We start from the raw sequence: 15,436 nt of genomic DNA, 5'->3' as shown, positions 1-15,436 counted from the left end.
TAAAAATATATATTTCATAGGTTCAAAAAAGTAAGAATCCTAAAATTAAAAAGCTAAATATGTTAATATTCATGGATCCAAATTTAAAATTAATTCTAAGAAAAAAATATTATCTATAATAAATATATAAATTAACACAAAAATATTACTTTATATTTAATAATTATATAAATTAATTATTTATTCATTTAATTAATTATTTATTTAAATAATATATATTTAAATAGTAAAAAAATATCAATTAATTAGTAAAATAGTGAAAAAAATATAAAATAATAAAAAATTTATCATACTATACATCTAATTTATTAAAAAAAATAGAACTTTTAAAATTTTTAAATGAAATTTTAAATAATAAAAAAATATTAGAATATAAATCTAAATTCTTATAATTTTTTAAAAATTTAAATAAAATTTAAAACACTAAAAAATAATTATTTAGAATATTAATTAATAAAATTTATTTTAAAATTTAATATATTTTTATATGTTTTATTGAGATAATTTAATTAGAGTTTATAAAAATATGTTCGAAATATCACACATATGTTTGGAATTGTTTAAATTAATTAAATAAAAAATTTAATTTACTTAGTGAAAAAACATCGTCGCAGGGATCGCGAGGGGAGGCGTCTTGTAATACCTAGGGGGTGTTGGAAGCATCCTGAGACGCTTCCGACGTCGAAAACGTCTGACACCTTTAGTACCGAAAGTGTCACGGGACACTTCTAGCGCCCTCCATGCCGTTTGCTAAAGGGGAAATCATATCTCCGGAGTGGTCATTACTACTCCTCATCACTCGCCTTGCTCGTCGTCACCTCACCGCTGTTGATCGCTCGCTGATGCCTCCTTTATATAGGATTTTTTCTTCTATGCAAGTAATCGTTCATGACAAAAGGAATCGATTTGATTCCTTCTGTCACACATGCTATCGCAAACGCATGCGGTCGTGCATGTTGTTGTGGTCACACGCTCTCACGAATGTGCGTTGTCACGCATGACGAACACCACACGAAACTTCAACACACGGGGTGCTAATTTCACCCGCACGACGGAACAATAAATACCACCCGTGCCGCTCAACACGGAATGATATTTCACTCCATAATTAAATCTTAAAGTCAATGTGTGAAGGCTTAACTCGATCAATATAGTGCCATTAATAAGAGTTTGACTTTGGTATTCCAACTCTAAATAAATTATCGAAGTTAACCTCAAATTAGTTTGATTAACCATTTTAAATCATTTAGGATAGTTTACTACCGATTACACTTCCAAATACATGTTTTAAGTGTTTATGAGTAAACAAAGAGAGGTATTTTAAACATCTAAGCATTTTGACAAAATCGACGCTCTTTTTCTACTTGAAGGTTTGAACCATATAAAGTCAAGTAGCTAATATATAAAGGCAGTTAACAGTCTTTTCTAGTTCCAGGTCAGGCTTGTTAAGTGAACAGCCCTACTTCAACTTTTAAACACACGTTCACCCAACTACATACGTAAAGAACTACAAAATTAGTGATCAGCATTTGCCTTCACAAAACTAGTTTACATCTGGAGACTCACCAAAAATATAGCCATCCCTTATTGATCTCTCGATGGGCGACGGTAATAATATCTGCATAATAACCAAAAGCATATTAATAGTATGTGTCGAAGTTAGGATGATTTGCTCCTATTAATCTCATGTGAGCAAGTACGATGGTTCATTATGACAATATACTAAGCGTATTCTTATTAATTTAGGATGGAACGACTCGCTCTAATTCAAAGTAATGAGATATGATGGATGTGAAGAAGCATGTTGAATGACAGGAGGAAAACCTCATACTTTTAGTCCCATATTAAGAGGGTGTGAGGGGCTATATTGAAGTTAGGATGTTACCCGCCCATCAGTTTGCCCTCCCATATGGGTAAGCAAAATGATTCATTAGGTTTACATATTCAAAGGTGTTGAAGGTGTTCTTCAACTAAATGAAACCCATCAGTCTACACTTCCATATGGATAAGATGATTCATTAGGTTTATATATCAAAGGTGTTCTTCTCTGGAATGACTAATTATCTCAGTTGTAAAGTGCTCTGCTACAATTCAACATAACATTTCATGATGAGCATGAGGAAGCATATTGAAATTAGGATGTTCTTCTACTAGTCGCATATGAAGAGACATATTATCTTAACCTTCTATTTTTAAATGACTAAATATTTTGGAATAGAATGATCTTTACTCCTATTCAACAGAATGGAATAACAAATAAAAGAGATAAATGATTGCAGCTTACACATAGATATTGATGCCATGCATTGAAGCATATTTCCGTAGAAGGCGTTCCATCGTGTACCATTCAGAGTGTTGAGATCCATCTTGGTAACCAATTCGTGGCATATGAATAGAGGCTTCACAAAGTAACAAATGTTATATCAGGTAATCTCGTTCTTCAGTGATCAAACAATCTGAGATTAAAGTGAGAAACTATGAAAGGGGGAAAAAGTCAATACTGGTAAGTTTCATTAAAAAGAAATATAGAACCTTTCGACTTGGATTGTGAAAGCAAAGAAATTGTATTTCATTTAATTTTCTTTCTAGAAAAGTTTACAGTGGAAGAATCATTATGCATGTGGAAGTGGGATATGCTATTGTCAAGGTTTAAAATCTCACTTTGAACTGGGACTTCAATCCCTAAACAAAACAAAGTAGTTGGTGCCATGCTGTCACATGGTTCTAATCACATTGAAGAAGAAGAAGAAAAGGAGGTGGAAACACGTTACCTCATATCACCAATGATAGAAACCCTAATGGAGCAAAACCTTAACCTCACATTGCAGCCAATCAACACCCGAAATTGCATGATGTTGTCAATAGAAAAAGGGTTTCAAGTATCACAAGCCTCAAGAGAAGGAGCACAAGAAACCTAAGGAAAAACGCTGTTGTGCTAAGGAAGAGAAAGAAGACTTAAAGAGGTTAGTGTCGTTGTGGAATAGTGTCATTTTGAATCTCAATTCAAGAGTAAAACAAAATCTCAGCAGTGCTAGTAAACATGGCACGAGATCTAATCCATCATTATTTTTGTCATTGTCATCATCAAGCAGGATATATACAGAGAGATGTCTACTGATTTCCCACTGACTCAAGAAAATTTTAAGCTCTCTAACTCACAGACACCAGTACAACTTCTCATTCCTCGCATTCAATGGATTCAAGGTACAAACACAGAAATAATAGATAAGCATTGAGAAAAAGGTCTGTAATTTTAAAATTTTAGCAGACTCGAGGACTGAGAGAGAGAGAGAGAGAGAGAGATTCTCACAAACATCTCCTAGGTTCTTACTCTGCTTGCAAGCATAATGATAGTAGCAAGCACTTCATTCCTGCCAATTCTAATAACTCAGTATGCTTGGTGTTCTAGTGTCTTGTTCACCACTAGTAAAACATGTCTCTCTCGTGATTGTACTATGTTGATCATAGGAATGCGATAAGCTCAAAGTAAGTCTAATATTAACAAATAACCAATCACAAAAACTAAAAAACATAACTGGAAAGGTATCTAACACACTAGATAGAAGCAGTGGTTTCTATCAACAGTGTCTCTGACACTTTTAAAGATGACGTTAGTTAAATGATAAAAGTTGGATAAAAATATATTAGGAAAAAAATGTACGTTTAATTTTGGGGAATACCTGAATTTTGAGCAGCTGCAAATGATGCCTTAGACAAGCACCCTTCAAGATCAGACATAGAGATGTTACTCCTAGGAACTTTCCTTCTTGGATTATAAGATTGAACCACAGCAAGGGCAACCCACATAGGGCAATGTTGGACAATGCTTTCATCACCACTGGAAGCTGGAAAATGAAAATGATGATTATTTTCTGTACTAAAGCACATATAGATTAATAATACTATAATTAAAAATGCACTCATATATTAAATGGACTAAGTAAATCATCGGGTTTCTCTTAGTTTAAAATGCCAAGCACCTACCTTACCATCAATGCTACGATCAGCTTGACAAGGTCCAACCACTGTCCCAAGGTACTTAAATTTAAGTCAACAGTAGCTCTCCATATTAACAACTTCGACATCCTAATGGAACTTAAAGTCTAAATCATAGCCCAAATCATCATAATCAGCGGTTTGTGAGGTCAAGTAGACATTTTTTTCCAACCATTCACATGCCCAAGAACTTGATTTGGACAGACAGAAATTGACTTCAATTTTCTTGGTCCAGAACCTCTGATCTGGAACCTCTCAAGGACTTGATTATGATTTAGGCAGAGATATATTTGATGTAAGGACTCATTCAAGGCAACTCGCTGGACCTCAAAAGAACTTTAAAAATATCCAGAGAGTGTATAAATACACTTGAAACTAAAATCTTAGTTTCAGATTATGAAATATGCCTCCCACGTCGCATTTGATCCATTATTCCACAAGTAATAATTTTTTTAATTGTTCAGTTGCACACGTAACCAACCCATCTAGTGGGATAAGACTTAGTTATTGTTGTTGTTCAGTTGCACACGTTTTGTTCAACAAATACTTAGAATGGTCAAAGGTATTGTAATTGTCAAAATAAGCAAGAAATAAATGCCTCATAATTAAATGCAAATCCCCATTACAATGAGATCTGAGAAATCACCATTCAACTTTATTAAGTGTAAATCCCCCATATGCAGGTCACCACATTCAAAAGCACGGTGGTAAGCATCTGGGATGTATGATGAAAGATTAGCAAGCGAATTGAACATGCCACCATGTCCCCAGTTCCCTGAGTTGTCAACACAGCTGAAAACAGATTTAGAAATCAATTATATGAAAATAATGTATAATAGGACTTCGAACAAACTAGAACATTTTTAAAATCAAGCTTTCGGTATCATTTGTACAACAGAAGTCCCAACCTAAAAATTATTGCAGGCTCTGATTGGCAGACTTTTGATGGGTTAGTGCAATCTCCATATACAAACTGGACAGCCCCTTGATCAGACAAAACACTTATTTCTACTAACATATTGGGCTCTTCAACAGCTAATGTCTTATAACCAAGTGCCTCCCATCTTCCCAACTGTTTCTCCTCTGCTTTTTTCTTGTCAGCTTCACGTTTCTGTTGATACTCTTCTGGCAGATGCCTCCTCTTCCCCTGCTCCAAATTTAAAGATTCTTCAGAAAGTGAAGCATCTTTAAATTTCTGAACCCAAGACATATATGAAGCCTCGTCAACTCTAAAATCAAAAGCAGAAGATTCAGAAGAGTTAACTAACTTATCATGGCTTTTCAAAATCTCCTTTTTATTAATTTCAAATTTACGAACATCCTTTTCTGGTATCTCATGAAAACGCATTTCAACCACTTTGTCAGTCATATTATTGAGTTCAACCATACTATTCGCATCAATGGAGTCCTTGTTCATATCTGTGGGATCAAACATGTGTAAGCCTATAATGAGAGACTTCATGTCACCCTCTTCAGCTACAATATCCTTTCCTGTGCCATATACTTCATCTTGTTGCTGGACTACATTACTACTTAGCCAAAGTTTTCTCTCTGCTCTCCTCATAATTGCCTGCATAAATGCATCAGCTTATAGAAAATCCAGAGGGAGGAGATGATGAGTGTGTGTAACATCTTCACCTCTTCAATAGTATGTTGTGTTACTAGATTTATGGCAAGCACATGCTTCATTTGACCAATGCGATGGGCACGCTGCAATGCCTGCTTGTCTACTTGAGGATTCCAGTCTTGCTCATAAAATATTACCTAAGTGACTTCATGATTAGCAATGGAACAAAAAGCAGCATTTCTATAAATACTTCTTCAATCTAAAGCAAATTACAACATTAGGTTTTTGAATCAATTTATGCCCATAGTCAAACTATCAGTGAAACAAAATTCAAAGCTTTACCAAGTCGAGGGAGAAAATTGTCTTGTATCATTCTAAGAAAATACATAACTACACTTCCTAGTAGCTAATCATTTAGAAATTGGTTTGACCACTTACCAATCCTGTCAAGTTGAAACCAATAAAATAATCACAGATATTTGGAACTTTTAAGACCATTTTTCCTGCAAATGAATCATTTTCATATTCATAGCAATGTGCCCACGTCCAAGCTAGTGGCTTTGTGGTTTACATCAGATGGAGAGACAAATTGATAAATTATCTATATGTACCAGGAAAACCAACTCTTGAGATGGTGTACCAAAGCATTTATAATTTGCATGACAAATAACCTCCTTATATAATAATGCACTGGCATAAGCTTTTTGTTATGAATTGTAACCCATAATTATAATCTATTAAACAAATTCAATTTCATTGAATATTTAGTTTGGCATATTGAAATGGCAATAGATTAAAGATTTGAATGCTTCATTTAGAGAATCTACATCACACCTTAAAATGCGGTCATACCAATTTCCATTCTAGATCGTTGTATGCCTTGAGACTCTATAACGTCGTGTTCTAGAAAAAGATAAGAAACTTTATTGAGTCCATGGCTAAATATCCAAGCCTAGATGATCAGCATGACATCAGAGTTACCCTCGACAAATGGTCCTCTGATGCTGGCACTCCAGTCCAGTGAACCTTGGTGGCCCATGGCAGTTGATTGGGTCGCATAGGGAACAAGCTGACGAAGGAAGCGAATTTCCATTTTCCAGCATGAGTTTTTACAGATGGTTCAACTGCCATCTCAAGATTTCTGAACCACTTTCAATTCAATGCTGCTACAGCATGAATAACCAACTGGGCACCCAATAATAAGACACAAAAGTACGCAATAAACCATTTAATGGGCTCTCTAATGAAAATGATAAACTTCTTAGAGCTGTTCCCTTCAGCCAGAAGTAAATTAGTTATTAAGAAACTAATACATCACCCTCTCTCTTTTCCCATCTTTCAGAATTGAGGCAATGCCCCATAAGAGCAGTACCAATCATGGCAATAAGTAACCTTACTCCAATAAAAGATCCAAGTAGCAACTTACTGACCTACATACAAATGGATGTTCTAGAGGTATCTTACTAGATGTATACATCTAAGAATTGATGTTTACATACTGAAAAAAGATTGAATTACAATGTAACCAGTGTATCCAGAACAGAACACTACCCAAAGTCCCGAACCAAGACAAACAAGCCACTCCATGTCTGACATTGTTTTAGGACTCCTATTTTCTGTTCTTTTATCAAGTGATTACTCATCCATAACCAAAGTGCAATTTTTGCATAGCACTTACAATAAAATAATATGCTTCTAGGTGTTTTAGGAAACTAAATACAAGCATAAATCTCTGTATGAGAAAGAATTACAATATTGTGCAAAAGAAACATTATCATTCTATTTCTATCTGAAACATTTACTTAATCATGAAAAGTAGAAGGAAGACAAATTAAAGTGAAAGTCCTGAACTCACAGTATCAGCAGCTATGAGATTAAGACCAACTCCCCCAGCTCTAGTTGAGATCATAAAAACAAATGGAACATCATGATTAACTTGATTATTCGAGTCATCTTTGGATGCTTGGTAACTAAAGCTCCTTATAGCAGCAAATCTCTCCTCAGAACGTACAGATCCATCAAGCCGCTCATAAGAATACTTGCGCAATTCCATGAAGTCCTAAATAGTGTTAATTGAAATGCCACATGTTACCAAAAATAAGGACGGGGAGGACCAGCATCACAGCTGAGGTAACCAATTTAAATTTGTTACAAAATGGTTCACCTGTAGAATGTCAAGAGTTCGAGTCATCTGAGCAAACAACAGAACTCGATGTCCAAATTTATGGAGTTTCAGGAGAAGCAGGTCTAGAATAATAAGCTTCCCACTAGCCTGACCAAAAGAGTTTAGATGAGAATGATCAAGAAAATTGACAAATAGAAAACACACTCGAAACCATAAATATTTCTATAAGAAACAGATGCATGAATCAACTTTTTAGTCAACTAGAGTTGGTAAAGGTTGGGTTTGTGCTGATAATATCTACCAATCTTCTGTTACCTGAATCAGATGTTCACCTTCTTCATATGGCTCTGGTTCAATGCCAGAAAAGAGATATGGATGACTACACGTTTTCCTAAGTTGCATTACCTGTCAGGACACTAGGAAAATAATTAACTGTACCACATGCTGAAGTATCAAGAAGTATATTGATTCAGCATGATTAATCAGACAAAATGTGATAAATATAGCACATAAAGGTTGACAAATATATATACTTTGAAGTAGAAATAGATTCAATACAAAGAACAATATTGTAATCATGCATTGTTCAACAAGGAAAATTATTGTGCACCATGCTGCTGAATATATCAACTAAACCCAAGCTTTCCACTTTCATGTTTTGCTTTCATCTATTTTGGTCAATAGTTGAACCAGATTCAAATGGCTAGTAGCCTTGTGGACCAATATGAAGGGGGAAAAAGATGAAAATTTGTTCCCCTAGTTAGACTTAGAACGATCATCTCTAATAGTAATTCAGTCAATTGCAAATACCAAATGTTTTATTACTAGGATGGATGCTAAAACAGATGGTGTTCATTATAAGCATGGTTTTTGTATCAGAAGCAACAAGGGGCAATGGCATATGTTTGCAATGGAATGCTGATCTATTCACTCATCCATATTATCTTCTCTTTTCTGAATGCTAATCATTTTGCTAAACATTGTCAGTTTCTATAAAATACTCTATTTAACCAATAGCAACCAAACTCTTGCTCGAGAATAAAAAACAACTTATAACTTATCATTTAGGACTTGCAAGTGTCAGTGAGAACCAAAATAAAGTACAGATGACGCGAGGAGACACAAAAAGAAGAGATGCTTGTAATGGCCAAGATCTGTGAAATTAGAAATTTAAGTTAAACCAAAAACTATAAGGTAGGGTCACAACATGCTGTATCCCAATTATTTGAGACTGGCTATATGGCTGCTATGCTGCCATTGGCCTACAAGATCATGAATGGGTTTCTAGAAGTATAAAGGCTCATGTGTATGGCACCATTGTAGGGGTGGAATCAAGCACTATGAAACCAGTACATGTGCCAATTCTTGATCCAACAGGAAGGTGTCACTTATAATGGTGGAACAGAGAAAGAATAAATTGCATGATGAACACAATCAGCAGCCATCTAATTAATATATCAAGGAAATGATACTTTTACATTTCTTCAAATAATAATGACGAACCAAATGTTCCGTCCATAAAACATACTATAGAGAATTACAAATATCATATGACTTTTAAAATGTCTACATTAGCCTTGCTTGTAAGTCACCATTGCATCAACTATGACATAATGGATTGACATCAACCACACCTATCGCAGATTTCACATATTTACCTATTAGTGGTAAGATAAGTGTTATCAGTTATGTTAAAACTTACACTCCAAATTAGACTAATGGTTCATAGCAAAGTTATATACAGTTTTTTAGAGAAAACACAATGTATATAACACTAGTAGACATTGACTTCCCTGCCTTAACCAAGATTAAATGGTTTGATGACATTGTTGCAAATTTACAAGTGATGAATATGTTATCAACAGGGAGTGTTCCTTGATTCATAATTGCTTTATTTAATGTCAATATGCCATTATTAATGGAAGGATAGAATGAAAGATCAATCCTATGATGCCTAACACAATGGAAAGATAGAGCAAGAATCAAGAAACATAGTAGAGAACAAGGAGAAAAAAATGTAATTCTAATAGAGAAAGGAAAAGATACAAAGACTCTAAGGAATGACAGCACCAAAGAAGATGACAGATAAAGAGATGCCATAGAATTTAATCCAATGTTCACTTGCACAGATTAAAAGAAAGTCCCCTCAACCTACATCACTGAAGTAACAAAAAAATTAGTTTAACTTAGGCAGTGAATAGTTGGAAAGTTGGAAGAGGTAAAGGACGATCAACACGTATTCTCAAACTAAAGGTGGATGGGTACCTTGATCTAACAGTGCCCTTTTGTAACGACCAGCACAGATCTTAAGATGTGAAAAAAAAAAACAAGGGATAATAATTTAGGGGCTTCAAGAACTTTATGTGCCCTTCAATTATTAGAAGATACAAGAAGTTGCAGCACAATCAAAGGATGTTGCTATACTATCATTTGTCGTTAACACTTCTAGTTGTCAGACACTTTTTGAATAAACAGAAATATTAGCTTTAGAAAGATAAATACAAGGAATCATAATCATATAACAAAAGTTTGGATTACTGCATATCCTAGAACCAAAGAGTGTATCTAAGCCTTAGTAGGTAAAGTATGTAGAAAAAGAAAATTGACTTACTATATTCTGCAAAGACTGATTGCTAGTACTTCCTAGTGAAAGTGAGAGAAGTGTCTGAAGTTCCTTCCTCAATATTGACATGTACACCTTCCTTTGCAAAGGGATGAGAGGTACCATCCTAATTAAACCAAACACAAAAGTAACCTAATTACACCATGCAAAGCACAATGACACCTAATAGCTATATCAGAATTCAGTTTCATGTGGAGGTCCTAACACTGTCATCTCAGTAACAGGAGGCAAAGTAAGAGTCCCTCTTTCAACAAGTAATGCTTTTGTCCTTCGGAGCATAAATGCATTCAATATGTATCTAAGAATCCTGAATTGCCTTTTTACTGAATATGATTCGGTACCTGAAGATAAGCAATGATCCATAGGAATGACCAACATAATATTATATTCCTTTTCAATACAAGAAAAGGTGGGGCGAGATAGATTATACAAGAACAAAAAGAAACTTTGTAATTTATGTATATATCAGTAATAGTAAGTACCCATAAATATGTCAATTCATCAATGTGTAATTGATAAATTCTTGATAATAAATTGGGTATTGCACATAATATGAAACACATTAATGAGGTCTGAGGTTGAGTTTTATTTATTTAGGTTTAGTGCAAAAAATGATAAATTTAAGTCAATTAAGTAAATAGTTCATTTAAACATGTATTTAGCCTAAAGATTGTCAAACTGTTAATCTGGAAGCAAGCATATATGTGAAATTCTCAGAGTTCAGGAAAAAGACTGAACAACCAACAGGTGCACTCCTCAAGCAAGATAAAACTAATAATTAGCGTATTATCTCAACTCTTTCCTAGTGAACTTCAATATATACACTATTTTTTTTTTATTCTCCCAAACTTTAATGAAGGGCAGCCAATTAAAGATAAAAAGGGATATAACAGAAGGGCTTGGTATCATGAAGTAGAGAATAAATATTAAATAGTTAACAGCCACCTATATTTAACAGTAGAGATCAATTAAACATGATAATATAAACACAAAAAATTGCGTTAAGGATGGAATTGAAAAGAGTAAGGTCCTCTTCTGCACCCAAGTTTACAAATTCTATTCAGTTTCTTATATGCCAACTAGAAGTATCTGTAACATTTCCAAATAGAAGACGACAACAACAAAAAAAACCATAATGAGCATGTCTTGATTTGCAAATAAATATTAACCAATACCCAAGTAGTGAACAAAAATTTGAAACTACCTGTAAAATCTGGCCAGGTACATAATGGACAATTCACAATGGTCAGTGAAAATAAAAATAAGACTAAAAAATGGGAAACAAGAAAATATGCGAGAGGGAGAGAAAAAGAAAGATATAAGGCTACTTTTCAAGGAAAATCCTCATAGTGGCAAAAATTACTATAATATTGACTTTACACCTCATACATATTTAGATGAAGCTCTTTATAAGAATCATAAATAGCTGCCAGCCTTCACTTCTGCTGAAAGGAAAAGCTCAACCTATCTAAAAAGATTAGATGTTTGAAAGAGGCACACCTCACAATATAAGCACTATAGACCACTGTACTTGTCCCTATGAGACATGGAGGGATCACCGTGACTGCAAAGGGCCCTCCTTATATCCATCATGACTAAGAGGCACACGCATAGGTTTCAATACTGTGTTAAAAGGATGGTGGAAGAAGTCCAATCAGCTCTAAAATGACATAATAAAATGCAGGTGGAGAGAGGGGGTCAATCCCTCAATACATGCACACCCCAATGATTGTGTTTGTCCATGATGGACCATAGGCATGGAGCAACCTTGTTTTCATATGTCATCTCGCACTCTCATGACTCAAAGGCACAAACCTAGCTAAGACACATGGCAACTCAATATAAGCACAGTGAAACTTTTGTCGTAAAGGGTTACCTGCTGAAGAACTTCCAGCTTCCTTGAATGTTGAAATAAATTGGTCTGAAGTCCCGAAAATAGAAGGCATGCAAAAGTGCATCAGAGCCCAAAGTTCTGAAAGATTGTTTTGAATTGGTGTGCCTGTCAACAACAAGCGTCTTGGCATAACAAAATTATGCTCAAGTACATTATACAAAACCTGCAAAACCTTTAAGAACTTAAAGTAGAGCTGTAATCATTTTCAGTGTTAAAAAAATCAATTAACAAATTTATTTCCAGGGAGAGAGGACAACCGGATGTCTCAAAAATAAATAATAAGAAATCAAAGTTTATTGTGTGTGTGTACATATGTATACAAACACAAGGTTGCATGTTGCTTAGGGATAGCAATGGGCCGGGTTTAAATCCAGCCCCTTATTAAACTCGCCCTGTTCGGGGCAGGTTTAAACCCGGTCAAACGGGTTACGAGGCGAGTCTAAACCCGTTGACCGGGTTTAGAAGCGGGTTCGGGATGGGTTACGGGTTTAATGAACCCGCCCTGCATATATATATATATATATATATCTTAGCGGGTTGGCGGGTACAACCCGCTCCGAACATGGGTTTTGAGCAGGGTCGGGGCGGGTTGAAAAAGTAGGTGAGGCGGGTCCGGATTCGGGTTCATTTTTTTCTAGCGGAGCGGGTTCTGAGATTGGCCAAACCCGGTCTGAACCCGATCCGTTGTCATCTCTAACGTTGCTAGTCACAAATATGGATTGCCTCTAAACTAACCCGTATATATACATATCATTAGTCCCTTTATATGTGCTTGTATAGCAACCATTGTGCCACAAATTGCTTAGAGACTCATCTAAGCACACTTCTGGGACAGAAAATAGAATGCTCAAATACATTACAAGAAAGAAAGCATAAATCTTACAAGCTCAGACATACACTAGAAGGATTCTTCAACCGCTGAGCTTCATCAATCACAGCATAACCCCAAGGAATTTGAGAAAGAAAATCCTGATCCAGTAAGGTTATATCATATGTTGTCAAAAGAACATCAAAAGGTAACTCCTGAAGATTTAGACAACAAAAATTAGTGGAGATTCAGGAAAGACGGTAAAAGAAGTTCTACAAGCTGCAAGAGAAGATGTATTAATTCAAGGAAAAAACTAGATATGAAATATTTGGCTACATTAGATGATGAGGACTGCCTCTGCAAAGTTTCATGCATTGAATTCCGAAGGTTGTGACGATGTTTCTTGTCACCGACATAAAGGATAACTCTAAGGGTCGAACAAAATTTGTTAAACTCTGACATCCAACCATCTGTAACACTTAGCGGACACATAACCACTGCATTGATCAAAGGCAGTAGAATAATTAAGAACTTGATTATTATAATGAAAACAATAAGAACTTTCAGGGCCAAAAGAAACGCACAGAAGGGGCCACATGATAATGATTGTGCCTTCAGATAGCTTAAGAAAGAAATAGCTTGTAAAGTCTTGCCAAGACCCATCTAGCAAGCATTCATACAAACTGTACAAGTCAGACAATAGTTCCAAGCAACTAGCAATTTAACTGGAAATTGTACCAAATATCTAACCAGTAGCAATCTGAGTTAACGAGCAGACTAAAATCAATGAACCAGGTAAAATTACATAGCCTCTTCCTAATTTATTTGCACATGTACATGCAATTTCTCAAATATAGGAGAAGAGTATGAATTAAACTCAAAATAATGAGAAAAATAAAATAGTAAAGCATAAAACATGAATCTGGATCTACCTATGTACAGCAATTTCTACAAAACACAAATTTGGCTAAATCTCATCATCAAAAAAGAAAAGGCAGCTTGTTTTCCTAATCTTCTGACAAATAAATGCAGAAGGAAGTAATGTTAAAATGATCTCGTCAACCAAACAAAACTGATCTTGGCAGAACAAAAAAAAAAATGAAAGAAAAAAAAGAACATCAACCAGAAATAATAACCAATTAGCAAGTTCAGTTTAGTGCATGTGTGTTTCAACTATCCGTTTCAGGTACTACTGCCTGGCTGCTCTACAAATTCTGTCTTTGCTTCTGTACGGAAGCTGTACTGAAGCCACTACAACTAAAATTGCATGGCTACATGGATAAATTCACGCATAGCTTCCAACTGATTGCATAAACAATGGTCTATAAATTTCCTTCAAAAATGGAAAATTAGTTTCTCAAAACTGAAATACAGTCAACTAGCATTCACTAAAAGATGACCCCCTAAATCAGTGTATTAACTCCATAACATCAACAAGAAAAAAAAAATTGAACCAAAAATGTACTATGAGGATGACGTATAACCAACTTGCAAACGACCACATCGATTCCTGGAATACCCTTCCTCAAGGTATTTGGACAATAAAGTAACTAGGTAACAATAATCTCCGTAAAATTCTAATGAATCGAAGAATTTTCGAAGCTCAAAAGGCCCGACTCATATCCTGAGAGGAAATCAAGTAACTTATTCTACCCAGAGTTACTAACAAGTAAGATTTAGTGTGTAGAAGGAAGTAGAAGTCAAATCATTCTCGTTAACGCGAAAAGTCCGACCTCGTCTCCTGTAAGGAAACCCATAAACACATCAACGGAAGTGGAGAAATTATAAAATATGGAAGATCAGAAGATGGGGTCCCCGATTTCCCACCGAGCACGACGTTGACGCCGAGGTGGTAGCGACGGATGAGCCAGGAAAGGCCTTCGATTTGGTGCGGCTTGAGGACAGCCGTGATGCCTAGCTCGTATGGCTCCGGAGGAGGCTCGTAGCTGCGGTCGCTGGAAAGGACGAGGTTCGCCGCGAGGAGGAGGCGCCGCTCGTAGTCCATCGCCTCCGGAAACGGTTCCACGCGAATGGAATGGGTTTTCGGACCCCGGCCACCAAAATAATTTAAAAATCACCTCTGCATTTTCAAAGTGCCCCCAAGGTTTCTTTGTAAAACTGCCCTTGTGTTTTGATTCCAACTCAAAACACACACTAACCTTTCCTAAGAGTCGGACCATAAACGAGTCAAACTACCTTAGATAGGACGATAAACTAGTCAAACTAAATAGAGCCGGATTAAATTTTATTATATTTAAATTTATTTAATAAGATAATTAAATAATTTAATTTATTGGAATGATTATTCAAATTTAGTTTCATTTTTTTTATGAGCTTAAACTAGTTTATTTAGATATTATTGAGCTCTCAATTTAAGTTAATTTGATTATTTAAAATTTTAATCTTCAAATCTTATTTGATTG

The 15,436-nt window shown here is 35.3% G+C and overlaps 1 protein-coding gene across 5 annotated transcripts; it reads right to left on the bottom strand.

Annotated features, from left to right (window-relative positions):
• Positions 1-1,380: 1,380 nt before the first annotated feature.
• LOC122022272 (probable helicase CHR10) lies at positions 1,381-15,091 on the bottom strand. 5 transcript variants are annotated; one of them, XM_042580228.1, is made up of 17 exons: positions 14,841-15,084; positions 14,747-14,754; positions 13,598-13,676; positions 13,350-13,510; positions 13,103-13,228; positions 12,188-12,368; positions 10,517-10,652; positions 10,300-10,417; positions 8,004-8,093; positions 7,728-7,835; positions 7,419-7,622; positions 5,635-5,760; positions 4,905-5,566; positions 4,643-4,788; positions 3,681-3,845; positions 2,285-2,399; positions 1,381-1,618 (listed from the first exon to the last, which is right to left on the bottom strand). In XM_042580228.1, the coding sequence occupies exons 1-17, from the start codon at positions 15,016-15,018 to the stop codon at positions 1,585-1,587; spliced, it is 2,637 nt and encodes an 878-aa protein (XP_042436162.1). In that variant the 5' UTR covers positions 15,019-15,084; the 3' UTR covers positions 1,381-1,584. The 5 variants fall into 5 exon arrangements, 3 of the variants coding, with proteins under 3 accessions (XP_042436162.1, XP_042436164.1, XP_042436165.1); XM_042580230.1 differs by having other exon boundaries at positions 14,681-14,754; positions 14,841-14,981; XR_006122920.1 differs by lacking the exon at positions 1,381-1,618 and adding an exon at positions 2,772-2,914 and having other exon boundaries at positions 2,316-2,399.
• Between the last annotated feature and the right edge of the window lie 345 nt (positions 15,092-15,436).

Source organism: Zingiber officinale, chromosome 9B (genome assembly GCF_018446385.1).
Source record: "Zingiber officinale cultivar Zhangliang chromosome 9B, Zo_v1.1, whole genome shotgun sequence".
Classification (NCBI taxonomy): Eukaryota; Viridiplantae; Streptophyta; class Magnoliopsida; order Zingiberales; family Zingiberaceae; genus Zingiber; species Zingiber officinale.
This window is presented reverse-complemented; position numbering and strand designations above follow the sequence as displayed.

What these genes read in the sequence shown, in the direction of transcription:
- LOC122022272 (XM_042580228.1), bottom strand. Translation starts at nt 15,018, where the DNA reads ATGGACTACGAGCGGCGCCTCCTCCTCGCGGCGAACCTCGTCCTTTCC. An exon ending in ATCTCATAGCTGCTGATACT is followed by an intron (nt 5,761 to 7,418) that starts GTGAGTTCAGGA and finishes GAAGTCACTTAG; the next exon opens with GTAATATTTTATGAGCAAGA. An exon ending in GAGCCTGCAATAATTTTTAG is followed by an intron (nt 4,789 to 4,904) that starts GTTGGGACTTCT and finishes ATCTGTTTTCAG; the next exon opens with CTGTGTTGACAACTCAGGGA.